The sequence below is a fragment of the Chiroxiphia lanceolata genome, chromosome 25, assembly GCF_009829145.1.
Source record: "Chiroxiphia lanceolata isolate bChiLan1 chromosome 25, bChiLan1.pri, whole genome shotgun sequence".
NCBI lineage: Eukaryota > Metazoa > Chordata > Aves > Passeriformes > Pipridae > Chiroxiphia > Chiroxiphia lanceolata.
Window position 1 is genome coordinate 1,469,721 of NC_045661.1, and position 25,288 is coordinate 1,495,008.

Below are 25,288 nucleotides of genomic sequence, written 5' to 3' on the forward strand. Positions count from 1 at the left end.
ACTCACCTCTGTGCTTGGCAGTGTCGGTGCCACGGGACGGGTTGTTCTTCCTCAGCCCCTCCATCACGTCCTGGATCCGCCAGATCTCCTTCTGGATCTGCCGGTTGAGCATCTCGTTCTGGACGGGCAGGAAAGGCAGCGGTCAGAGCAGGACACGAGGGCTGAAGGAACTGGGGGGGCTTCCACCTCCCCCCGGGGGGACCCCAGGGATGGCAGGGGGACCCACTCACCTGGATGTCCAGGTTCAGCTGCTCCCACAGGTCGTCGTGCAGGGTGGACACCTCGCTCTCCAGGCTCTCGTACTCAGCGGTGCTGTTTGCCAAGGCCTGGGGGGGGAAGGTTGGGAGGGGTCAGGGGGGTCCTTGGCAGGTTCCTCCCCTGGTTGAAAGCAGCTTTGGACCACCCGGGAAAGCAGGAGGAGGCTGCACCCAACACAGCCCCCCGAGCTGGGGAGGGGGTGGCAGAAGAGGGGACAAGCTCTGAGGTGCCCGTGGGAACACCTGGTGCCAACAGGCAAGGACAGAGACAGAACCAGTGGCTGGATGGCACCTCCAGGGCTAATTTGCTTCGTGCCCCATGAGGGATTTTGGCTCCTCTGGCCCCCAGCCAGTTCAGGGGAATTCCCTTTTTGTTTTCTTTCCGGGAAGCGAGAGAAGGGACACAGTGGGAGGTGTGAAGGTCCCCAAGAGGAGGGAGGGGTCCATTACCGTGCTGGCCTGAGACAGCTCCACACGGATGTTGATGAGCTGGTTCTGGAGCGACTCCTTCTTGTGCAGCAGCTTCTCTGGGTAGGCAGGTTGGCTCCCAAACATCTCCAGCTCCTGGTGCGTCCCCATCAGGGCACTCTCCAGGCTCTCCTGGATGGAATGGGAGGGAGACAGAGCTGTAAGAGCATGGCCAGTGCAGGAGCTCTGATCCCCCTCCTGAACAGGGCACTAACACCCAGGGAATCCTGGGGCTGTGCATGGCCAGAGCACCTCCCTCACCTCAGAAACATCCCCACTGAGCTGCCCCCAAGGGAGCAGGACATTTGCCCAGGGAAGCTGTGGCTGCTCCATCCCTGGGAGTGTCCAAGGCCAGGCTGGATGGGGCTTGGAGCAACCTGGGCTAGTGGAAGGTGTCCCTGCCTGTGGCAGGGGCTTGAAACGATATGACCCTTAAAGTCCCTTCCAACCCAAACCACTCTGTGCTGACAAGTCACTGTCTCACCAGGCAGGGGCTGCCTGGGCAGGGCCATCCCCTGTCCCCAGAGGGCCACTCGAGCTGTCACCACGCACCTTCTCAGCTCGGAGCTGCTGCACCAGCCTCTCCTGCTCCCGCAGCACCTTGTTCTGCTCACAGAGCTTCCCCAGCAGCTTCTGTGCCAGGAGGGAAAGAGAGAAGGGGGAGAGGATGAGGAGGGTGAGGGTCCAGCACGGTCTTCTGGCTGGGAGAGGCAGGATGCAGGCAGGACATGCCCCATGGAGTTGGGTTGGTGGGATGTGTGGCCTTGGGGAAGGTTTCCAGCCTCCTGCTCTCATTGCAGGGACTTCACCCCCAGCCAGGGTGGGACGGGACAAACTGGGAGATGAAGGATTTGTTCCCTGAGGAGCACAGACCAAACTGGGGGCAGCTCCCAGCTGTGGGAGCACAGGGCACAGCTCTCTCTGGGGGGACAGCAGGACTGCTGGGGGGGGGACAGGGGGGCCACACAGGACAGACATTTGCTCTTACATCGGTGTCTTGCTCGCTTATCTTGTAGGGATGCAGAGTGTCCCTGTAGGCCTCCGGGAAGGGCGTCACCTGCAAGCAGATCATGGGGTGAGCCCAGCCCTGGGATCCCCAGGGAAGGGGAGGCAGCTCCCAGTCCCTCTCTCCCATCCCTGTGAGTGGGGAAAGAGAGGGAAGAGCCGAGTCCTGGAGGTGGTGGGTGCTCCCCATTGATCAGGAGGCACTGGGATGTCAGTGCTGGACATGGATGAAGTCACAACCTCCCTGCCCATCAGCTGGTGAGCCACTGGAATTATCCAGACACAACCTCTCCACAGGAGCCAAGGACTGAGCTAAAGAGATGCCTCGTGAATCATTAACTGCCACCATTCCAGAGGCAGGGAAACAAAGGCAGCGAGATTGAGCTGTAGTTCCACTTAGCAGAGTGGAAACACCTATAAATCAGCAGCTGCAGCAGGGCCTGTTTACCACCACCCGGCTCCTCCGTGAGTCACTTTCCTTTCCTGGAAATCTAAATTACTAATGGGACCTCAGCAATTAAATGCCTCCAAGATCTGGAGATGAAAGGCAGAAGATAGGAAGAAGGGGATCATTATTGCTAGAAAGCAAGAAGCTACTTTAGAGCCATTTAAACTACGGGATAATGCAAAGGGACCTGAATCTGGGAAGTGCCGCGGGGGCTGGAGGCAGAGCCTGGTGGATTGGGATGCTGCTGCCTCCGGGCAGGGAGCCCAGCCAGCAAGAGCATCCCAGGGGCTCCGATTTCACCCTCCAGCACATCCCTGCTCACAGCAGATGGAAACAGGCACCTTTTTTGTTGGAAAATCCCAGTGATCTCCGGGCTGCTGGCACAGCCAGAAGGTGCCCTGGGCAGCACAGTGGGGCCCCGAGACCCCCTGCCCGGGGTGGGTGGCACGGTGGGCTCAAGTGATGGGACCTGCCTGTGCTGGGAGCTGCAACCCAACACCAGCGGGAACATCCCGGTGCTGGGAACAGAAGGAGTCAGAGCCTCCGGGGGTAAAAGGCTGTTTCCTCTCCCTGTTGCAGGAGTTATTGCGTTGGTTTAAGAGCCTCGGGCTGGATTCCTGTCTGCAATCATCCCACACCTCCTCCTTGCCTCATCAGATGGCAAAACAAGGATGAGCCAAGCCCCGAGCGCAGCCCGAACGAGGATGAGAGTCCGGCACCGCCGCGGCCCCGCCTCGCGCTCTCGCCCGGCGCGAGGATTTGCCGGGTTTTAATGGCTCATGGATGGATTAGCAAAGCCTGGGATGGACTAGCAGGCCCCCGAGGGGGGTGAAGCGCCGCATGGATGCCGGGTCTGCATGAGTGGCGATGGTGGGAGGTGACCCCGGATGGCGCGGGGGGCACAGCCGGACCCGCGGCCGGGCACGAGCCACGTGGGGCCCGGTGGCCCGAGCCTTACTTGCATGTAGAGCTGGGCCCTAGGGGAGGAGGTCTCCACCATCCTGTTGACCATACTGATCAGGGTCTCGCTCTCGCTCATCTGCGGCACACAGGGAAGGAAAGGGCACAGGTCAGCGGAGACGCGCCCGCACGCCGCCCGAGCCGCCGGCATCGCTCCGGGGGCCCTCGGGACGTGAAGTGCCACCTCCTGAGATGTCCCAGCGGCTGGAAACACGTGGGGACGGCCCCCCCCAGGGCTGCTGCCGCTCCGTTGGGTGCGCCCAGGGCTGGCTGAGCGCCCTGAACGCTCTGGTGAGGGGAAAGCACAGATAAACTGGAGCCGGCTCGGAGCTGCAAACGGCACAGACAGACACGGGCTCGGACAGAGACGCCACTGAGGCAGCACAGCGGGTCCCAGCACACAGACGGACACACAGACCCTGCTCTCACGCTGGCTGGTGGCTCTGTGCCCAGCTGGGGCCGTGATGGCATCGGGGAGGTGACTGACAGTCGGGCGTGGGGACAGCGGCGTCCCCTTGTCCAGCCCAGCAGAGCCTCCAGCAGGGTGGAACTGGGAGGTGGCACATTGAGGCCGTGCTGCCAGGCACGGATGTGATGGTTTTGGCATCCCTGTGCCCCCCCCGAGCTGTAGCCAAGCCCTCCAGGGGAGTAGGACAGACCCCAGCCAGGGGTTGCTGGGGTGGACAGCTGGCGGTGACCACGGCTCCCTTGGAACCGGGTGATGGGGCCACTCAGATCACCAGCACCAGAGTTCTACCACTACCTCTGCCCACAGAAGTGCTGCAGGAGCCCACAGCCCTGAGCAGACCATGCCAGGGGAGCCCCTCATGCCCAGAACCCCCGAGATCCAAGGGGTGACAGCACTTTGAGCACAAAGCAGGTACTGAACCCTGACTGGGGGCAGCCGAGGGAGCCGCGCCCGGGGCTGGACGAGCAAGGAGAGAGAAAATAAAGCAGCAAGATGTTTGAAAAGAGACACTTGACAGCGTCACTCCCAATTAGTCTCTCCACAGGTCGGCGGGAGAGGAGGAGGAGGAGACGCAGAGCCTTTTCAGGGAGTGGTTTAAAGAGCCGGGGAGAGGCAGCGATGCTGCCGGTGGCTGCGAAACAGCCCAGAGAGCTTTTATTGCAGCGAGTGCTCCTGCCTGGCCCTGGCCCTGCTCCAAGGCAGACACAGATCGTGGCGATTGCTGCACCCGTGGAGATTTGCAGACTAATGAGATTGTCTCTGGAGCAGCTCCCTTAGTGCCAGCCTGGGCTGCAGCACTGCCCAGCAGCTCCCGTCCCCAGCTCTGACTGCAGCCCCTGCCTGGACACATTCCTGGGGGTGTCTCCCGGCTGTGTTCCCTCCCCATGCTCCTGGGATGAAGTCTGTTCACCCAGTCAGTCAGTTTTGCTCCAAAAACCCGAGTGCTTTGGTGTCAGACCCGCTGGGCCCCTCACGCCCACCTGCATCAAACTTTTCACCTCCGAGGAGGAACGGGGCCACCACGTCACCAAAAACATAGTCCCCACGGGTCACCTGGCCACCCCCTGCACGGGGGACACCAGCCCTGGGACCCCACACCCTCCAGCACTGACCTGGGGGGTTTCAGAGCCACTGCACCCCCTGGACCCCAGGGCAGCTCCCCGAGACCCCAGGAATGTAGGAAGCTGCCCCGGCCCCCCCACGCCCCCCATCTCCAGCACACCACACAGGCACTGTCAGGGGGGACTTTCTGCCAAGCAATGAGCGACCCTACGGATGGGGAGGATGGAAGAAGCAAACCAAAGACCAACTCGTGCTGCTGGAATGCCAAGAAGGGTGAGGATGGATGGATGGATGGACGAGATGCTGCGCCGGGAGGGAAGGGTAAAGCTGCTGGGGACGGGGAGGGCACGAGGGGACTAAAGCAGCAGGTGAGGTGGGGCTGGCAGCCAGCTCTGCCTACCTGCTGGTCCAAATACTCTAGGTTTCTTTGCAACTGAAGGTCTAAAAGTTCATCCTACCAGGAGCCAGCAGGCACGCGGCAAGAAACGAACGGCAAAACATATAAAAGAAGAAGCAAAAGCAGTTAGGTGAGGGCTATGGAAAGGCCTCCTGGCTGGGAAATGAGGCACCTCTGGGGCACAGAGCCGGGAACGCCGCCTTGGCCGTGCCCTGCCGACCCCGGTGGCCCTGAGGCTACGAGGATGGATGGCAGCATGGGTGGCTTATGGTAGCTCAGGCTTCTCCCTCCTCTGATGGTCCTGCCCCGTGGTTTTGGGGTCGTGCTCTGCGGGGGGAACTCTCGGTGCCACCCCACCAGCTCCGGCCCCTCCGAGAGGAAACAACGCAGGGAAACGCAGCAGCCGTCGCCAGAAGGGAGGAAGCAGAGGGGGAGAGGCAGGGGGTGCACCAGCCTCAGGCAGGGACCACCCGGGGGAAGACAGGGGTCCAAGGGTGTCCCACTGCTGCAGAGCGGGGGCCAGGGGCCGTTCCACATGGATTTCCTTTGGGAATGGCCGGGAGGGACCAGTAAAAGGACCTGCAGTCCCGACCTGGCCCAGAGCAGCTCAGCTGTGACCCACAAAGCTGCCCCTGGAGTGCAGTGATTCCTCCTTGGCCATCTGAGTGGGGACCCCCCAAACTGACCCCCCCTCCCCGGGCCAGCAGCGCACGTACCATTTTGTCGTGGATGGTGGGGGATGCCGGGAAGTGGTACGGATACACTCCGGGGGGGACGGGCCGCCTGTCACCCAGGTAGTCGTACTGTGAAGAGAGGAGACCCCACCCCAAAATCAGAGACATGTGAAAGGCGTGTGAGAGCCAGAAAGCACAGGAGAGGACAGACCCCAGCCCCCAGCAGGGTCAGGCCTGGCTTTGGCACAGGGACACCAGCACTCCCTGCTTGGGAGCACATCACCCGTGGTGGCCCTGAGCACCCCACCCCACTCATCCATCCATTCCTCTGGAACAACCACAGCCAGGGCAGCTCTGCAGGATCACCGGGGGGGTCCCCAAAGCCACCAGCTGCTGCAAGGTGGCCCTTTGAGGCCGGGCTGTGCACGCAGAGGGGACACGCCATGCCACAGCCCCCCCTGCCCTCCCCGGCGAGGGTCCCCCTCCACCCCAGCACATCCCGGCGGGCGGGCGCTCACCTTGGGCGAGCTGATGGACCGCCTCATCATGAAGGGGGTGGGGTCGGCGTAGATCTCGTCGCCGCGGGGCGGGAGCCGCTCGAAGCGGGCGCTGGGCGAGCGCACGGGCGAGTACACCCGCGGCCGGCTGTAGGAGCCCTGGCTGGGCGAGCGCGGCACCGAGCGGGACCGCGGCTGCAGCGACATCCTCCGCAGGGAGCCCGAGGCCGCGTCCACCTCGTCCAGGTAGGGCGGCTGCCTCCCGGGGGCCGGCAGCCACAGCGGCACGTCCTGCCGGCCGAACCCGGCCGGGTCCTTCCAGTCCCGCAGCTGGAAGGTGCCCCCGTTGCGGAAGGAGTGGCGCTTGTCCTCCAGCGCCCAGGGCGGGCTCACCCGGTCGAAGGCGGGCATGGAGCAGATGCTGTCGGGGCGCACCCCCGCGGGGTAGTACTGGTACTCCTCGGGGTACTGCAGCGAGTAGGGGGAATAGTAGTCGGGCACCCGGCGAGGCACGGGGTAAAACCTGGTGGGGCTGGAGCGGGGAAGAGGGTTGTGAGAGCCAGGCTGGAGGGCAGGCAGTGCCCAGGGTCCAGGGGGAAAGGACAGACTTGGAGCAGGCAGCTCCAACACTGGTGTCTGGAAAGCTGGCTGGTTGGCAGCCCTCCTCCCCAGGGACTCCAAGGTGCCCACCCCTCCTGGCATTCCTCTTCCGGGGATCCCATGGTGGCCTCCCCTCCTGGCACTCCTCTTCCAGAGATCCTATGGTGGCCTCCTCTCCTTGTATCCCTCCTCCCAGGGAGACCGTGGTGGCCTCTGCTCCTGGCATCCCTCCTCTCGGGGACCCCCCAAAAATCCACCTCCCCCAAAATCCACCCTGCTCAACTCTTCAGGGCGTCCCCCACGCAGCTCAGAGCTGGCACACAGAGAGAAAGGAGAGCCAGAAAGGAGATCTTCTGACCCCAGCAGGGCAGGAAGCGGGCGGGAAGGGGAAGAACATTCCCAGAGCACCCCCCGAAGGACGAGCCCGGCGGAGGGGAGCGGGGTCTCACCTGCGCAGCTCCTCGGGGGGCACGTTCCCGCGGCGGGAGTTCACCCACTGCTGCAGCTGCGTCATGGAGCTCTTGCGCTGGGCCACCTTGTCGGGGTTGGGGCGGGGGGCGGCGGCCCGGCGGGGGTCCCTGCTCTCACCGTCGGGCGGGGGGAAGGCGGTGCTGCCGGGCCGGCTGGGGGACGGGTACGGCCACCCGTTGGGCTGCGGCGGCCGCTCGGCGCTGCCCGGCCCCCGCGGCGCCTCGGGGTAGGGGCTGCCGGGCTCCGAGGGCCCCTCCTGCCCGCCCACACCGTTGGCCTTGGCCAGCGGCTCCTTCTTGCCCTCCGCCCGCTCCGGCTTCCTCTCCATCTTCTCGGAGCCGCGGCCGTCGCCCTCCCCGCGGGTCTTGGCGTCGGGGTCGGCTTTGGGGTGCTCGCGGTGGGCGCTGTTGCAGTGCAGGTGGTGGTGGTGTTTGCTGGGGGGGATGTTCTCCGAGTCCGGCTTCTCGTGCCTGGGGGGTGCCGAGATGGGAGAGAGGGGTCACCTTCCCTCTGTGACCCCCCCGGGGTGGCCACAACGTCCTGACCCTCCCTTGCCCTCGGGGGGCCGGCGCCGCCCCAGCTCCCTTCTCCAGAGGGTCCCTCGCGATCCCAAAAGTCCTCGGCCGTGACGCACCCCCCCATCCCTGGGAGAGCAGGGCAGAGGGGTGGCACGGGGAGCTGGTGGGTGCTGACCTCTGGGTCGGGGGGATCTGCACCCGGGCGGCCTCGCCCATGGCTTGGATCCAGGATTCCTGCTCCTCCGTGTTCTCGGCGCTGAAGAAGTAGGTGCGGATGCCGGCGTGCTCGGCCTGGGGAGACACGGCCTGCCCGTTACTCGCCGGCATCTCCTCCACCCAGCACACCGTCACCTGCAGGGGGGCACACAAGTGGGAGAGAGAGAGAGACAGGAGGGTGAGAGCTCCACTTCCAGCCCAGCACGAGGTCCTGCCAGCGCAGGAGAAGCCAGGAGTGGTCCTTCCCCGCTGCAGGAGCCTCCCAGCCGCATGCACCCTCCCACCGAGCAGGAGGAAGGCTCTGCAGGGTCATGATCCCTGGGGTCATGATCCCCCTGGAGTCACTCCCAGACGTGTTCAGGACCAGCCCTGCCCAGAGCCCCCCAGCAGAGGAGCAGCACCCCAGTACAGAGGTTGCTGCACCCCAAGTGGGTCCCCGTGGGGCACAGGGGGGCTGGGGAGGGGTTTATGTCCCAGCAAGAGCAGCAGCAGTGATGGAGCATCATCCATGCAGGGTGAGGGGGAAGGTGGTTTCTTGGCCCGGAAAATATTTTTTGGGGGGGCAAAAGGTTTGCTTTTGCTGCAAGATGTTGGTGCCCGTTCTCCACCCAGAACATGCTGGAAGGCACGTGGTTATTTAGGGTCTTTTTGAAGCTTCCACCTTCCCCCTCTTTGGAAAGGGATGGGAAGATGCAAGGAGGAAGAAAAGGAGGGAAGCAGGAGGGTTTTTCCCCTGAAAGACTTTCAGGGCTCAATCTCTTAAAATAAAAAAATTAAAAAAAAAATTGGTGTTTTTTATTGATTGATTAAAATCCTCCCTTGGGTTTCCATCCTCCCCAGAACATGGGCACTGTGCCCAGCTGGGGGTCACCTCCTGAGCCCCCCATGCACTCCTGCCTCTGCAAGATCTGCAGCCAGAGGAAAAGATGCAATCAAAGGGATTCACCCCCTGGATTAGTGGGAGTGGGGGGGGCAGAGCATGCGGGCGAGCCTGGGGGTCCCTCACCCTCTGCATGCACCAGAAACACAAGAAGGTACTACCTAGGTGGTGGCTGGGTGCTGGTGTGGTGGGTGGCACGAAGAGACCCCTCCTGTCCGGGGATCCTCACCCGCAGAGAGAGGAGGAGGAAACACAGACACGGGGTCAGCGGGGCAGGAACAAACCTCCCCCGGCCCTCGGGACCCTCTCTACCCTTCTCTGGACAAAACCATCCTCCCAAAGCCTGGGGAACACCAGCACGGAGCTCAGCAGAGCTCAGCTCGTGGGCAGCAGCTTTGCAAGGCTTTTCCCTGCCGGTGTCACAGAGACATTTCATAGAATCACGGGATGTTTGAGGTTGGAAAAGCCCTCCAGGACCATCGAGTCCGATCTCTGCCCAATCCTCACCTTGTCCAGGGCACTGAGTGCCACGTCCAGTCCTTCCTTGGACACCTCCAGGGGTGGGGACTCCACCACCTCCCTGGGCAGCCCTTTCCAATGCCTGACAGCCCTTTCCAGAAAGAAATTTTTCCCTAATATCCAACCTGACCCTCCCCTGGCACAGCTGGAGGCCGTTCCCTCTCCTCCTGTCCCTTGTTCCCTGGGAGCAGAGCCCGACCCCCCCCGGCTCCCCCCTCCTTTCAGGGAGTTGCAGAGAAAGAAAAGGTCCCCCCTGAGCCTCCTTTTCTCCAGGCTGAGCCCCCCCAGCTCCCTCAGCTGCAGTTTTTAAGGGTGGAAGCTACAAAAATCCATCCCTTAGGCTGGAAACGTTCCTCGGCAGTGCCCTGCAAGGACCCAGCACCGGTTCCGGGCATGGGAAGGTGCAGGTTGGGTTTTTGCACAAGGGCACTGGCCCATCATCAAGTGGGTGCCAACACGACCCATGACCACGGGCAGCACGAGCAGCTGTGCTGGTGAAGGTGCCTCGTGATGCCAAAGGTGCCCAGTGATGCCCACAAGTGCCAGGGAAGCTCAGACCCTGCTCTGATGCCAGGGATGGACGTGGGGGAGCAGCAGCTGCCCTCACCTCTCCCTGCTCTGCTCTCCACTCCAGCCCCACGGCAGTGACTCATCAGGGGCTCCTCCCTTCCAGTTACACCTCCCAGGCAAACAGCTCAAGCAGAGCCGGAGCTGGGGACACCTCCATGCCTGGCTCTGGGAATGCTGCCAGGAAGCGCCGTGGCAGCCGGTGGGACAGGCTGGTGGGAGCAGCGATGGAGAGGGGAAACTGGGACGGGGAGAGGGGTAGGAGCATCCAGCAAGGCCCTGCACCCAGCTCTGCCCTGGGCTGGGGGGCAGCAGCAGGGGTTGGTGACCTTGGGGATGCTGCTCAGCCCACGTGTGCCTCAGTTTCCCCGGCAGAAGGCAGATCCACGCGGCGTATCCACAGGGGATCCCGGGATACGCAGTCAGCCCTCACCCCAGCTTGCTCCAAGCCCCGTCACCGAGAAAGCCAGAAGAGCAGCAGGGACCCTGCCAGCATCACCACCACCCCAGTGCCATCCCAGTGCCCCCCAGTGCCGTCCCAGTGCCCTGTCCCCTCCCAGCCCCTGACCTTGAACGTGTGCTTCCTGCTGATGTTGTCCGAGGGCTGCACGGCCGCCACGCGGAAGCTGAGGAGGGGGATGCTGCCCAGGATGTTCTCCTCCTTCTCATCTGGGGGGGGAACGCTGGGGTTACACACACACAGAGGGGTTGGGAGCTCTGGCTGCACCCCCTGCAGAGACACCCCCCCCCATCCCACTGCTCCTTCCCAGGGGGCCACACAGGGAGCCCACCTGTGGGAATGCACTGCCCGCCTGTTGCTCCCGCAGCTCTGCCTGGCTCACAAACAGCCTCCTCAATTATTGATGCCCGCCCAGGGCTGAGCCCAGGAGCTGCCAGGGAGGCGGGGAAGGCTCTGCATTAACCCCTCAGGTCCCCAGCACAGCGAACACCCCTCCACAGCGAGGTGCTGGGACCCCCAGACCCCTTCACCCACCCTGGCACACCCTCCTTTGAGCTTCGAAAGAGCCTGGGATTGCACAGAGACACCCGGCTGGTGGGCACCGGGTCACGCTGGGGGGGTAGCACAAGCTTTTTGGGGGGGGGGGCATTGGGACTGGTGCTCAGGGCTGTACCTTTGTAGTAGAAGAGGCACCGATCCACCAGCACAAACCAGCGCTTGTTCCACTGCTTCACCCCCGAGCTGGCCTGCGAGAGAGGGGCCGTGAGGGCAGCGCCCACGGGCACGGCTGCTCCTGGAGGGGAGGCACCCAGCAGGGCTGGCAAGGGGGGTGACACCCCCGGGGAAGCACCCAGCACGTGGGCTGTACCTGCTTGTAGAGCCACCCGCTCTTGGTGACGGCGGCGTTGGGGTTCCTCTTCATGGAGTTGGAGCGCTTCCCGAAGGCGATGCCCTTGCGGGAGGAGCGCGGGGCCTGCAGGGGGGCAGAGGAGCCGCTCAGGGGGGGTCCCTGGCGCCCCGTCCCCACTCCTCCCTGCCGTGCCCCGCGGCGCCGGGCACCCACCCGGCCTCCGGGGCGCTCCGGGGGTCCCTCCGACACCATGGCGTGGCCGGGGGGCTCGCTGGGCACGGTGGGCGGCCGCTTGCTGCCCGCTTTGCTGGACATGTCCGAGGTGGGCCTGCGGCACAGGGGAGCCAGGTCAGTGTGTCTGTGTCCCCCCACCCCACAGGAGCTGCCCCCCACCATTCCCGGCCCCCCCACCATTCCCAGCCCACCCCCCCACCATGTCCCCCCATCACAAGCCGCTCCCGGACCCTGAAAGCAGGAGAGTTGGGAGCCAACTTACTTGTGCAAGTCGAGTCTGGAGCTGTCCTCGGGGACCTGTCCCGTCACTGGGTGCAGGAAGGTGTTCCGCCTTTCATTGTGGCTGTGGAGATGGGAGGGGGGTGGTTTTTAAGAGCCCCCCACAGAGACACATCCTGCTAACCCCACGCTTTGGATCTCTCATGGAATCACGGGATCACGAAGGTTGGACAGCTCTCTAAGGTCACTGAGTCTCCAGCCATCAGCCCAGCACCACTGTGTTCACCACCAAACCGTGTCCCCAAGTGCCACATCCAGGTGGGTCACCCTGGAAGTGAAGCCAGACCCCGTCTGGCTCCCCCCTCCTGTCAGGGAGTTGCAGAGAGTGAGGAGGTCCCCCCTGAGCCTCCTTTTCTCCAGGCTGAGCCCCCCCAGCCCTCTCAGCCGCTCCTGGTGCTCCAGACCCTTCTCCAGCTCTGTTCCTTTCTCTGGACACACAAAGATTTCACTGGCATTTCCAAAAAAGTGCTCAGCTCACTGGGGGCCAAAACAAGGGCTGTGGTGGTCAAGCCCCCCTTCCTTCTGCTGCCACGTTTCAGGAGTCACCACTGACCCCACTCAGAAGTCACTGCAGCAGCAGCAGCGGCAGCAATGGCCCATCCAGGGCTGTGCCTGCAGCGACATCCCCAATGTCACACCCTCCCCCTGCTGCTTTTAGAGCCATTTGCCAAAACACTGCAAGGTTTAGAGCAGGGTCACCTGGCCATGGAGGGCTGTGCACCCCCCAGACCCCAAACACCAGCCCAGGGCACCCAGCACAAGCTGTTGCTGGTTTGGTGGTGCTGGGTGCAGCTAAAGGTGGCTGGGCTGGGCTCCCTGGCAGTGCCAGGAGCAGAGAGACAAGGCTCCTGCCAGGCTCAGCTGGCACCTTGTGCCATGTCCCTGCCCCTGTCCCACGCAGCTGGTGTTGTTGGGCACCCCCAGCACTTCACTGCTTCACCTGGGGAACCCCCTCCCACGCTGCTTCCCAGGAGGAAAGGAACCTGTGTTTACCCACAGGTTCGGGGCTCCATCCCGGGAAGTTTGCACTGGACCCCATCCCCGTGACCTCCCTCCTTCCCAAAGCTGCCAGGCACCGGGACATGGGTGCCCCCCCCGCCAGCAGCCCGGCGTGACACCAAACTCCTGCATGTCAGCAAAACAGGGGAAGTTTGAGCAAGAAGACGCAGCTGCCAAGACCATCCCATCCCGAGCTTCACCCCAACCTGGGTTGCTGCCAGGCCCTGAAGGCATTAACCACTTCCTACCCAAAAAAGCTGAGCTGCTCCCCCTTGCAGGTCCCACCCCGTGCCCTGCCATGGGTCTGATCCCCTCTGCCAGTGCTCCCCACGCTCAGGGGCATCTTAAAAACCCAGAGTGTGTGTGTGCACCCTGCAACGAGGGGGGGGTCACTCCTCAGAACCCCCCAGCACCTGTTTTGTCTGTGCCACGACTGACCCGAGTTATCCTGCCCAGCCCACGCTCCAGCAGCAGCCCAGGGGGTTCTGCCACCGGGGCTGGAGCTGCTCCCAGACCCTTTTTCCCCAGCACTGACTTCAGAGGGGTTCAAAGCACAGCTTCTGGGGCAGGTCTCAGGCCCCCCCATGGTGCTGACACATGGGGGGGGGCAAATGCCAAGCGAGCAGCACCCCGAAAGCACCAGATGTGGGAAGTGGGTGCTGCCAGGACCCACCAACGTGCCGGAACCCCACCCAGGGGGTCCCCCCCTCCCTGCCCACGACCCTGCACCGCAGCAGGTCTCTGTCCCCGCAGGCTGGACTCTCCCTGCTCCGCCGCCAAGCCCAGGACACGCACCCTTTGCAGCCCCGCGGCTCCTCCCGGTGCCTCCCCCCGCCCCAGGTCTGCCCCCACCCCCCGACAAGGCAATACCCCCGAAACAGCCGAAGAACCTCCTGAAACCACCGCCCGGCAGCAGCTCCCCGGGCTGACCCCGCTCCAGAAACTCGCGGGTTCCCATCGCCTCCCAAGCACTGCAATGCAGCAGCCACTGCCCGGGCTGAGGGTCCCTCGCCGCCGCCCGCCCGCGGCTCCCCCCGGGTCCCCCCCAGCCCTCCCGGGGCTCCTACCTCACCCGCCGGTCCGCCCGGAACTTCAGCATCGTGCCAGGGGCCCTCCCAGCTCAGCGCCAGCTCCGGGCTCCCGGCATGGCCACGGCGGGCACGGACAGCGCCGGGTGCCACCACGGTGCCACCAAGGTGCCACCACGCTGCGGGGCGATGGCACCTGCCGGGGGGGCAGCCCGGGGCGGGCAGGGGGGTGCGGGCGGCGGGAGAAGGTTCTGCTTGTCCTCTCTCTCTCTCTCTCTCTCCCAGTTGTCCCAGTACCCCGCGCCCCGCACCCGGTGGCATTGGCGTTTCCCGGCGGTGGCGGTGGTGGAGCTCCAGTGGCTCCGGTGGCGCCGGGGCTGGGCAGCCCCGGTGTGCGGCAGCCGGCGGGCAGGCGACAGCGGGGACAAACAGCTCCCGCTCGCGTCCCCGCGCAGAGGAGAAGCGAAGGGCAGCGCGGCACCGCCGCCTCCCCCAGCACCGGTGCGGGGCCGGGGAGCCGCCGGCGGCAGGAGAAGGGCCAGAGGGGCAGGTCGGGGGGCTGTGGGGGGCTGAGAGGGCTGGCAGGGGGGCTATCGGGCCCCCCCACCCCGGGCAGGGCAGCGGAGCACGGGGGCTGCTGCCTGGGAAGGGGGGGTGTCAGGGCGGGGGAGCAGCCGCGCTGAGATGAGCTCTGTCGCTGCCCTGGATTCACTGGCTGCATCCCTCCCCCCTGCTTCTGTCCCCAAATCATCCCTGTGTGTCCCCCCCACCCCTTCTCCCCGCGGCTGTTCCTTCCCCAGGTCACGCTGAGAGAAAATCCCAGAAAGCAGGACGGGCACGAGCACCGACCACCTCAGCAGTGGGGGCACAGACCCTGCGAGGCATCAGCCCCCCCAAATTCCGGGGAGACCTCACAGCCCAGCAGGTTCAAAGCGGGGAGGAGCAGGATTCAGGGTGACCCACACCCCGCCTGGCCTTTGGAAAGTGAATCCAAATCCATCAGGGCTGGTATAATCCTTAGGAGGAGGGAGGGAGGGAGGGAGGGAAGGAGGGAGGCAGCGCTGGCATTTCAAAGAAACCTCCAAAGAAGGAAGTGGAGCACGGGACAGCGCCTGGGCTCCATCCTGCTGCCCCAGCACCCCGGGCACTGCCCACCCAGCCACCCCATCATCCACCTGCTCCTCCCAAAAAACAGTGCCTTGAATTCCACCCCCTTGGGGTGAGCTCAGCACCAGTGCCCACCTCAGGGATGCCCCCGCTGCCCCTCAACTGGCACCAGTGGTCCCAGCCAGGAGGGTGTCAGGGAGCAACCAGGGACAGGAACTACATCCCCACCATGTGCCAACACTGTGGCTTCACTACTCCCAAACCAACTCAATCCACCCTTTTAGGGCACCTCAAGCATGGAGATGCCCCGTGGTGCCATCGCTGCTCTCCCTGCTGGCACAGGGAGAGACACTTCCATGGAGAAACCACCACCACAATGCCCAGGGGCAGCACCAGCCTCGTGCCAGCAACCACAGCACTGGCAAAACCCCCAGCACTGGTTGTCCCCATGTCCCCCCTTCCTCATGTCCCCACTTCCCTGCATCCCCACATTCCCCACATCCCCACTTCCCTGCATCCCCACGTCCCCACCACAGCGACTCACCCGCTCCTCCATCACCACCTCCTGCCAGTGCCAAGGATCCGGGGTCAAGGTCCTCCAACGGCCTCGGGGACGTGCCAGCTCCCCAGTGTGACAAAAGCCAACGCTCACCTGGTGGCATGGCCACCGTGGTGGAAAGGGACCTGCCAGGTGAGGTGTGGCCCCTTTTGGGGATGGCAGTGGCAGGGGACAGTGTGGCAGGAGCAGGGAAGGAGCCACAGGACCCACCTCTGGCTGCACTGGAGGCTCTGTGCCCCCCAGTGTTGGGGTTTCCCCTCTGTCACCCCCGTTCAGTGTCCCGGGGGGCTGTGCTGGGGTTGGGACCCTTTAAGCCGGGTCCAGCCCCGTTTTCCAGCCCGGAGCAGGCGCTGTGCTCCCGGCACCAGCTGGGCTGTGTCACAGTCATTGGTGCCGGGGGAGGGCAGGGTCAGACCCGTGGCCGATGGACTGGACACGCTTCAGGGCTCCAAACAGCAGCTCGGGGGTGGAGGCTCCGCCAGACCTCCCAGGAGAGCTGAGGGGGAGAAGAGTCCGTGCTCTTCCTCAGGGAAACATCAAAGGAAACCCCTCTGAACCTCCTCTTGCTTTTCCTCCGGAGCAGGACAAGGGAATAAATGTAACAACTGGGAAACAAAACTTTCCCTCAACGCTGCTGTTCTTCCCCTTCCCCAAAGCTGGAGCTCGTTTGGAGCAGAGGGACAACCCCCCTGGCTGCCCCCACCCTCCCACAGCCCATCGAGGTCACTGCTTTCCTGCTCTTCAAACCCCAGACTTGCTCTGGGCAGGTGGATGAGGAGGGAAGTGGCCCCTCAACACACCCCACCTTGAGGTGAAGCCCTGCAGGTGATGCCAGTTGTGCTTCTGCTACTGCATTCCCAGCTGGCACGACAGGACCCCTCCTTGTGGAGAAGGTGGGATGCACCTGGGAAAAGCTCCTGGTCCCCTCCAAGAGCAGACAGCAAGCCTGGCTCAGCTGGCTGGAGGCAGCCCAGCAGCCCCCAGACCCCCCGTGTGCAGCCCACCTCAGCTAATGGGAACCATTCCCACTCCTGGGCCCTTCCCAGGGCTTCTCTCCTGGCTGTTATCCAGCAGTGGGAAGAGGGGAGGTGCAGGCTTACCCCCGGGGCCTGCTGAGCCCTAAACCCAGAGCAGGGCAGGGGGGCTGTGGGGACCCCGACCGGCTCTGCCAGGGCGCGATGCCGGAGCCTCGCCCGGGCCAACACCATCCCTCCAGCTCCCAGGCTGGCCCTGTGCCTCCAGGATCCAAGCCCTGCATCCTCCCACGCCCCAGCCCCGATTCCAGCTCTGGCAGAAGCCTCAGTGCTTCCCTCACAGCCCCTGGCTCGGGGGGGTCAGGGATGGGGGGGTCCCCACAGCAGCTGCTGGGATCTGCCACGCCAGGGGCAGGGGCAGGCAGGGAGCCAACCCCCCGAAGTGATAATGAAAACTCGTTATCCAAAGGTTTTGCTCCTGTTTCCAGCATCCAGGCAGCTCCCAAGGAAGGGGCTTGTGTGGCCACCAGCCAAACACGCCCTGTGCATTGGCCTCCCTCCTCTGTTTTTCTAGCCCTTTCTTCACCTCTCCCTCTCCTCCCGAGCCACATCCCTCTCCTCCAACTGCAGCCCTTGAAAATCCTTCTCTCCCAGTTAACTGCAGCGCTCAGCACCCATGGGAAGGGACTCCAGGTCACCCTGTCCCCCACAGCCCCTGTGAGGGCCTGGCAGGAAGAATCCACCCTTGGATGAGCAACTGCAAACTGCCAAATCCCAAACTGCAAGAGGAGCCCGGGGTGGGAACAGACAGATTATAATGCACTAATAAAGGGGACCCACCACAGCCCAGGTCCACCCCACTCAGCACAGGGGCGCAGGGGCTCGAGGTGCAATAGGGATAAAAAAAAAATTAATGAAATGAAGTTTGGCAGGTGGAGGGCAGGTGCCAGCAGTTCGGCTGCTCCAGAGTCTCCACGTGGGGCCATCCCAGCTCCGGGCTGCTGGACTTGTAAGAGTTCCGTGCCAGCCCTGGGAGAGGGCAGGAAAGGAGAAAAGGTTGCAGGGAAGAGGAGAGGGAGGGAAAGGAGGGATGGAATGCTGTAAGAAACCCCTGTCCGGGCACCACATCCGAGCCAACCAGCAGCCCTGGGAATCCCAGTGCCTGTGGATCTGCAGCACAATCAGCCTCTGGGAATAAAGTGGCCTGTGGGCACTCAGAATCCTCTGTGTGGAGCTGCGTGCTGAGGTTCCCTCTGGCCCATCACTCTGATGCTGCCACTGGCCAGCTCCTACTGCTCCTGGCACAGCAGGGACCAGCAGCCAGATTTCCTCCTCAGCCTCATCCCTGCCCTGATCCCGGCCCCCTCCATCCAGCTGAGCCAGTATTTCCAGCCCTGCATCCATCAGGACTGGGGGCCTGGGGCAGCACAGCCCTCCTGGGCAACAAAACCCACTCCTGCATCTGCACAGCCCCCTGTGCCCCTGTCCCTGTCCCCAGCCACGGTGCCACCCCCAGTGTCACTGCTGGGATGGGAACGGGGAGACAGAGGGAGGTTCCTGGCACCTCCTGCCCTCAGCTGTACAGCAGCCCCAAAATCCAGGGTACCAGAGGAGTCCCAAGAGAGAGGGTGCCAGTCCAAGCCCCCCGTCCCCACTGCCACCTCACCCCTCTGGCAGACTGCGCCCATCAGCTGCCATCACGGTGCCCTGGCAGGGACCACCCTGGCTCAATGCTGGCAAAAGCCTTCCCAGAGCCAAAACAAGGGATGTAGTGGCCAAGCCCCCCCTTTCTTCTGCTGCCACATCCCAGGTGTCACCACTGACCCCACTCAGAAGTCGCTGCAGCAGCAGCAGCAGCAGCAGCAATGGCCCACCCAGGGCTGTGCCTGCAGCAATGTCCCCAGTGTCACATCCTTGCTGCTTTTAGAGCCATTTGCCAAAGCACCTCAACCCCCCAGAGCCCAAACACCAGTCCAGGACCCCCCAGACCCCATACACCAGTCCAGGACCCCCCAGACCCCATACACCAGTCCAGGACGCCCCAGACCCCAAACACCAGCCCAGGAACCCCCCAGACCCCAAACACCAGCCCAGGACCCCCCGCTCCTACAAGCACACCCTGGCCTTCAGCTCGCCATCATCCCCCTGAGCTCCCGTGGGAGCCGTGCTGGGAGGGGAGGAGGAAAAGCCTGAGCTGGATCCTCTGGGAAGCAGCAGGGCTGTTGTGCCGGGCTTGCCAAGCCGGGCAAAGTCCTCGGGAAGGGCGGGTGGAGGCTCCCGGGCACCCGCAGCCCACGAGCAACGTCACCACCATCACCCAGGGCCCTCCCGGCCGGGCAGGGTGCACGGGGAGGGAGAGAGGGAGAAGCGCCTGGTGCGGGATGGCCGGGAGCAGGGATGGCAGGGAGCAGGGATGGCCGGGAGCAGGGATGGCCGGGGATTTCCAGAGAACAAAGCGGCTGCTGGCAGCCGGCGTGGCCGGCGGCGGGGAGGGCGAGTCCCCCCGCTCCCGCGCCAGCTGGGGTCGGGGAAAAGCACAAAAAGCACAAAAAGCACCGTGAGTTTGTGTTTTATCTCCCTGGAAACCCCGGCTCCATCCCAGGCACGGCCCACGGGGGCGGCCGGCCAGAACACGGAGAGCTGGAGCAGGCGCGGCAGCATCTCAGATCCATGGGGTGACATGCGGGAGGGTGACAGCCCCCTGAGGGGGTGGCCCGGGACACGGAGCAGAGCAGGTGGCAGTCCAGGCCCTGGCAGCGCTGAGTGTGTGGCACTGCTTTAACCAAGTCGCTCCATTGTCCCTTCCCGGGGACAGAGCCCCAGCCCGCTGTGCCCGGGATCACCAGGCTCCCAGAGCCACCGTTCCCACTCACACAACCCCTGAGCCGCCACCTGGACCCGCACCTGGAGGCTTTAAACTCTCCCTAAGCTCTTTAAGAAACCACTTCCAGCGGCAGGAATACCTGTCCTGAGCAATCCCTGGCACGAGGCATCAAACCAGCCCGGTCCCAACCCCTCCCCGGCCAGGTCGGGTCAGGAGCAGGGATTACGGAGCAGCAGCGCTGGGAAAATCCTGCTGGGACAAATCCCCAGCACCTGCGTGACCCATCGTACACACGGATAATCACACCCACAGCCCGACGTGCCCTCCCTGGCGTGCTCAGCTGTGCCAGTCACGGCCCCCGCCGCCCTCGGGGCACCGGCTGCTCCTGGCCACAGACAATGGCCCACGTGTGCCACGGCTGGGCTCTGTGTGCCAGGGCTGTCTGTGTGCCCTGGCCGGGCTGTCTGTGCCATGACAGCCGCGATGACACTGCACACACACACACACACACACACACACACACACACACACACACACTCACCGGTGCCACCGCGCGTCCCCTCTGCCCACGCCGCCTGCCAAGCCGGTGTCTCTCCCGCAGCCGGCCGGGGTAGATGATTTTCCTTCCCAGCCCATGGAGACCGTCATTGGTATCAATCATTAACAGCCCCGGCAGCTGCCGGCGGCCTTAACCCCCTCGGCTCCGTGCGGCGCGGGAGGAGCGCCGGGAGACGTCCTGTGCTCCCCCTGACAGCGCCTTTAACGGCGCCGTGACACGGCAGGTCACTGCAGGTCACTGCAGGACAACGGGCTGGGGATGGAAAGGGGCTTCCAAGGGGCTCCCCATGGGCCTGCAGCTGCTCCTGCAGTGTCCTGTCTCCACGCATTCCCATCCCATTCCCTCGGCAGCAGGAGCCCTGGGAGCAGCCCTGTGTGTTCCTGTGCATCCCAAGGGCTGTATCCTGCCTCTGCATCCCGGTGGGAGCTGCAGGAGACCCTGCTCTCCCCACCCTGAAGGACAGCCAGCAATGTTCATCCCGAGGGCCTGAGCCCCCCGAAGAGGGGGCAGAGGGCAGGGGCTGCTCCCCCCGGCTGCCCACGGAGGCAGGAGGCACATCCACCCCTCGGTGGGGCAGCATCTCAGCTCGGGGGTCTCCCTCTCTCTCCTTTCACTCAGCTTTTCCAAGGAACATCAATGGCTGTAACTTTATCCGGGCGTGTTTACAACCCAGCTGCAGCTCTTGGCTCCCTCGGCCGCGCCGGGGGCCAGCTCGGCTCCCGCTCAGCCGGCACACGGAGCCGCCGGTCCCCGCTGCCGGGGGTCTCCCGCACGCTGCGGTACCCGCGGCGCTGTCCCGATCACCGCATCCCCATGGAGACGGGGCACAGGCACCCGGCGCTGCAGGAGGAGCACGGGGGCCGTTCCCGTGCCTGCGGAAGCGGGTGGACAGATGTCCCCGTCGCCCCCCCGCCGCTGGCTGCGTTACCCAACCTGCCAAGGGGTTGAATGATTAACCTCCGGCTGCGCCATCGCCGGGAGCTGGTGCAGCCCTGCTCTGTCCCTGCTCTGTCCCTGCTCTGTCCCCGCTCTGTCCCCACACAGCCCCGGGGTGCAGTGGCACCTGGGGACCAAGCCCTTATCCCCGCTGTCCCCAAGCCCAGATGATGTCACCAGCCCCCAGGACCACCCCAAGCCAGGTCCCACCAGCTCGGCCAGCCACCAGATCTCCTTACAAACACAGAGAGAGTCTCAATCCTCATCCCTGTCCCGGCTCCCACGGGTCTGGAGTACTCACAGCACCGGCACCACAGCCCAGCTCCAGCTTCCCGACACGGACACACAGGGAATTTCGCCTTCTCCGGCCCCAGCTGCAGCGCCGGGGGCGTCCGGGCTGGAATGATCACAAATAGCCTTGGACAAACATCTGCACGGCACCACCCCGTGTGGCTGGAGCGCGGAGGGAGGGCGGCTGCAGGATGGTTTCAATCATGATAAAAACCCATCAAGCGGCTAAAAACCCACAGAGGGGATCGAGCTGCAGGCACGGCAGCTGATAAGATCCCCCGGCCGTGGGGTTCAGCTCCCCATGTCCATGATGTGCCGTGCACAGGGCACAGCTTTTGGAATTCCTGTTCCCCACACCCGTGTAGGACATGAAGCCACAAGCTCCTTGCTCCTTGAATTGGGAGCGCTCAGAGGGCGCAGGGCCCAGAGCAGGGCGATAAAATCAAGCATCTCCCTGCTCCCAGCAGTGAGTCCCAGGGCTCTGCAATGCCAGGCATTGCCATTCCCACTCTATCCCACCAGGACCAGGTGTGGGGTGATCCCCATCCTGGGCTCCATCAGCCACGGCAGGTTGTGCCACTCCCTGTGGAGCCTATTGATTGTTTTTGTCTAAACTCCCAATTTTCCACTGGCATCTCAGACAGATTAAAACTAAAGTCACAAGAGTGGCACCTCAGGGTATGGAGGGCACAACCTGGGCACAGACCCTGCCACCCCCCGTGTCCCTGCTGCCACCGTGGAATCCCGCTTCCCAGCGGTGTTTGGGATCGGAAAGGCTCTGGATCAGGAGGTTGGGCAGCCCTGGCTCTGCCCCAGCCCAGGAGCTGTGCCACTGCCAGCCCTCCAAGTGATTCATCCCAGGGCTCTGCGCCCCGACCTCCTGCAGTCAAGTCCCGGCGCATCCGGCACATTCCTGGCATAGCCGGCACAGAGCTCCACACCTGCCGGAGCCGGGGCTCTGCAAAGAGCCTCACGGATCCCGGGCACACTCCCACAGCCCTGATGGCCCAGCACAGCCACGTGTGCCCACGGGGATGGAGGGGCAGGAGCAGCAGCTCCACTCTCCCCTTGTGGCAGAGCCGGCCCAGCCGCAGGTTGTCACCGCGGGCAGCCTGTCACCCCCCCCAGCAGCACGAGGAGTGTCCCAGTTGCCTTCCCGGTGCAATGCCACACGTCCCTTGCGTCGGCCTGGGTGTGATGTCGGTGGATGGGGAAACTCTCCATTTTTAGATCTGATCCTGTACCTCTGCAGGGCTCGGAACAGTTTGTAACCGGCTGTGACGCAACGGGCACGGCCGGGGTTGTGCAAGTGCTTTGCACCAAACAGCTCCCAAGGACGGGCGAGTGCTGGATCCGGGCAGCTCTGGGCTGCCTACGGCCCTCCGACCCCACATCCACCTGCAGCATGTCCCACGGCCCCGGGAGCAGCCCGTGGTCATGGTGTGGGTGCCAGAGAATGTGTGGAGCAGCCAAAAGTGCTCCCGAGTGCCCACAGCAGATCCCAGGAGCTGAGCCCGGCACCCGTGGATGCCTCCAGCTCCTCCTGCTCCAGCACCAGCAGCCCCCAGCCCCAGAGTCATCCGGGGATGTGCCCATCCCACCAGCCTCCATGTACCAACACAGTGGGAACCAGGAGTCCCACGAAGCAGGAGGTTTGTTCCCAAGCAAACAGACCAAAGCAAACATGCACAGGTCCCCTCGGACCCCAGGATCGGGCTCGGGAACTGCTGCCTTTGCCAAGCTTTCCTCTGGCTCTGGCAGTGGTGCCATCCCGGTGTGGAGCATCCCAGGGGGAACCACAGCAGTTCCCTCGCTGCCCTCAGATGTGACAGCCCCAATTTGCTGTCACCTCCAGCCCACCACACCCTGGTGTGGCAGGACCGTGCCTGGGACGGCTGGGAACAGCTTCCTGGTGAATCACTGCTCCTTCCCAGCTTCCCACCCGCGTCCTCATTAGCGCAGGGAGCCGAGAGCAGCCCCGGGGAGCAGCTGCAGGGGCGACGCGAGGAATGTGCTGAGGGAAACCAGAGGGAGTGAGAACCCCTCACAGCCACCCAACCGGAGCCTCGGAGTCTCCCGGGGTGGCTCAGAGCCAGCGTGGGGACAGGACACACCCCCTGTGTCACCCAACAGCCCCGGCCGTGTCCCTTGTCCCCCTCCCACAGCCACCCCCGCAGCACCACGGGCGGGTTCAGCAGCTCTGCAGAACGAGATCAACCCCTGAACGAAGTTTAGTCACCGTGGGATGTTTCCAATTGGAAATCAGGACAGTTCCAGGCTGAACGCGTGCCAGCCTTCCACTTCCCAGAAATCCCATTTGCAAGCAGCCTGTTGCCAGTTCCCCCTTCCTTCTCCCCCAGCATCATGTAAATAAATGTGGTCCCAGCCCTCCCTGCGCCCTGAAGGAGCTGCAGCCCTCGGGATCTGCCATGCCTGGGGAGGGAAGCTGGAAGGACGGGATCCCTAAGCCAGGCTGGCGCTGGAGCTGGGCCAGTCCCAGCCTGGAGAGAGCTCTGGGTGATGCCTTTGCCAGCCTGGATGAACCCCTTGGGATGGTCACAGGATCCCCCCAAGGACACTCACAGGCAGTCAGGACCAAGGAGCTGCAGGAGAGGACCAAGCACGGTGGCTGCCCCCCACAAGGAACTGGTTTGCTCAGCACTGGGAAGAGCCAGAGGCTTGTTCTGAGTTTCCAGAGGGCACAGATGGGATGATACCTGTGGAGCAGTCAGGTGCTGGAGAGGTGGGAGATCACTCCTGCTTTTCTGTGGGCTTGGGTCTGGCAGGATGCTCCACATGCATGGAGACCAGTGTCCCCAGCCCAGTGCAACCCAGAAGTCACTGGGAATCAGGGGAATGAACAAAGGAATGTGATCACAAACCTCAGCTCCTCAGGAAACCGACAACTGGGAAAAGCCATCCATGCACTCGGCTTGCCCTGGTGCCTTTTCCCTCCCCACCTTTTCCTGTCCCAGTAGGATGGAGCAATCCCCTCGTGGGGACAACAGAGGTGACACCCCAGCTCTGTGCTACGCTGGGCACCTCCAGAAGCTGCTGAAGGTCCCTCCTTGTCACCAAATAATTTGTGGCCCTGTGGCACTAGGATGGAGCAAAGGGCACAGTGCTGGGAGGAGGGAGCCCAGCTCCTCACCCACCATCAACAGAGCAGTAGGGGAGGGGACAACAGGATGGTGCCAGGACCAGGATCAGCTTCAAACCCATCACCCTGCCAGCACTGGAGAGCAGTGGGGAGCTCATTCCCACCTCCTGGGCGTCCCTGTGGATGCTTGGGAGCAGTGGGATGGAAACCAGAGGAGGGTCACTTTAAAGGAGCCTTCCTAAAACATCCCCTTAAACGGAACAGAGCAGGTGACACAGCTGTGCCTCTCCCCTGAGAGGTGATTTCAAGCAGCACTTCCAGGAGATCACAGCTGGAATCTGCAGGAGATTCCCAGCCAGCTCACTAAGGACAGGGACAGCAGCTCCCATATGTTTCAGAGCCAGCCCCTGGCACAGGGCACAGGGAGAACCCCCCAGCCAGGGCCCACAGGGTGGGCAGGATCCGTCCTGCATCCCAGCTGGAAGCACAGCTCTGTGCAGGCACTGCCTGTGCCCCACTCCCAGCCGTGCCAGCCTTACTGTGCTGCCACACCTTCCCTTCAGCTCCTGCCGGGAGAGCACAGTCGGCCTTTCCCGCGCGCCACGGCCGTGCCCGTGCCCGGTGTGCTGTGCCACCTGCCCAGGGGAATGGTGGAAGGGCCTCTCCCGTGCTGACATCCGGGGCCATGTTCCCTCCCCACGAGCCCTCCCCGCGGCGAGCGGCTCCCAAACCCGACCCTCGGCCGCCCCGGCACGGCACAAACCTCTCCAGCACCTCCAGCCCTCAGACTCTCTGTCCATCCCTCCAATCCCCTCCTCAATCCCACCACCACGGGCCAGGGGCTGCGAGGACGGAGCAGCCACAGCTTTCCCAGCCTACCTGCTGCCCGTGGGGAGGGCAGTGGGTCGGTGCCAAGGCTGGAGCCCCCGGCGCTGGTGGGGAAGGAAGGGGGAGAAGCGTCGCTCGCCTCCGGGATCCGCCGCGTCCGAGCGCGGCAGGAACAGCCCGGCTGATAAACGAGGGCTGAAACCTGAACCTGTAGGTTGGCTCCTTCCTATATAAACACACACACACCCCCGT

The 25,288-nt window shown here is 63.9% G+C and overlaps 1 protein-coding gene across 17 annotated transcripts in view; it reads right to left on the reverse strand.

Annotated features, from left to right (window-relative positions):
* PLEKHA6 (pleckstrin homology domain containing A6) overlaps positions 1–25,288 on the reverse strand; it is a 50,757-nt gene that overhangs the window by 14,013 nt on the left and 11,456 nt on the right. For 4 of the 17 annotated variants that reach the window (XR_004360870.1, XM_032710682.1, XM_032710679.1 and 1 more), the window contains exons 1-17: positions 19,864–19,954; positions 11,815–11,895; positions 11,532–11,646; positions 11,337–11,441; positions 11,142–11,214; positions 10,577–10,677; positions 8,002–8,177; positions 7,287–7,778; positions 6,259–6,769; positions 5,783–5,869; positions 5,070–5,123; positions 3,137–3,217; positions 1,714–1,782; positions 1,278–1,358; positions 708–857; positions 231–326; positions 7–118 (exon numbers count right to left, since the gene is read on the reverse strand). Coding sequence is in view for 16 of the 17 variants with exons in the window: in XM_032710682.1 (XP_032566573.1) it covers positions 7–118; positions 231–326; positions 708–857; positions 1,278–1,358; positions 1,714–1,782; positions 3,137–3,217; positions 5,070–5,123; positions 5,783–5,869; positions 6,259–6,769; positions 7,287–7,778; positions 8,002–8,177; positions 10,577–10,677; positions 11,142–11,214; positions 11,337–11,441; positions 11,532–11,633 (2,290 nt within the window). In the remaining variant the exon portion in view is untranslated. Of the gene's footprint in view, positions 1–6; positions 119–230; positions 327–707; positions 858–1,277; positions 1,359–1,713; positions 1,783–3,136; positions 3,218–5,069; positions 5,124–5,782; positions 5,870–6,258; positions 6,770–7,286; positions 7,779–8,001; positions 8,178–9,083; positions 9,404–10,576; positions 10,678–11,141; positions 11,215–11,336; positions 11,442–11,531; positions 11,647–11,814; positions 11,896–19,863; positions 19,955–21,118; positions 21,227–25,087; positions 25,229–25,288 lie in introns of those variants that run through there. The other 13 variants (XM_032710685.1, XM_032710687.1, XM_032710683.1 and 10 more) reach the window with 11 other exon arrangements.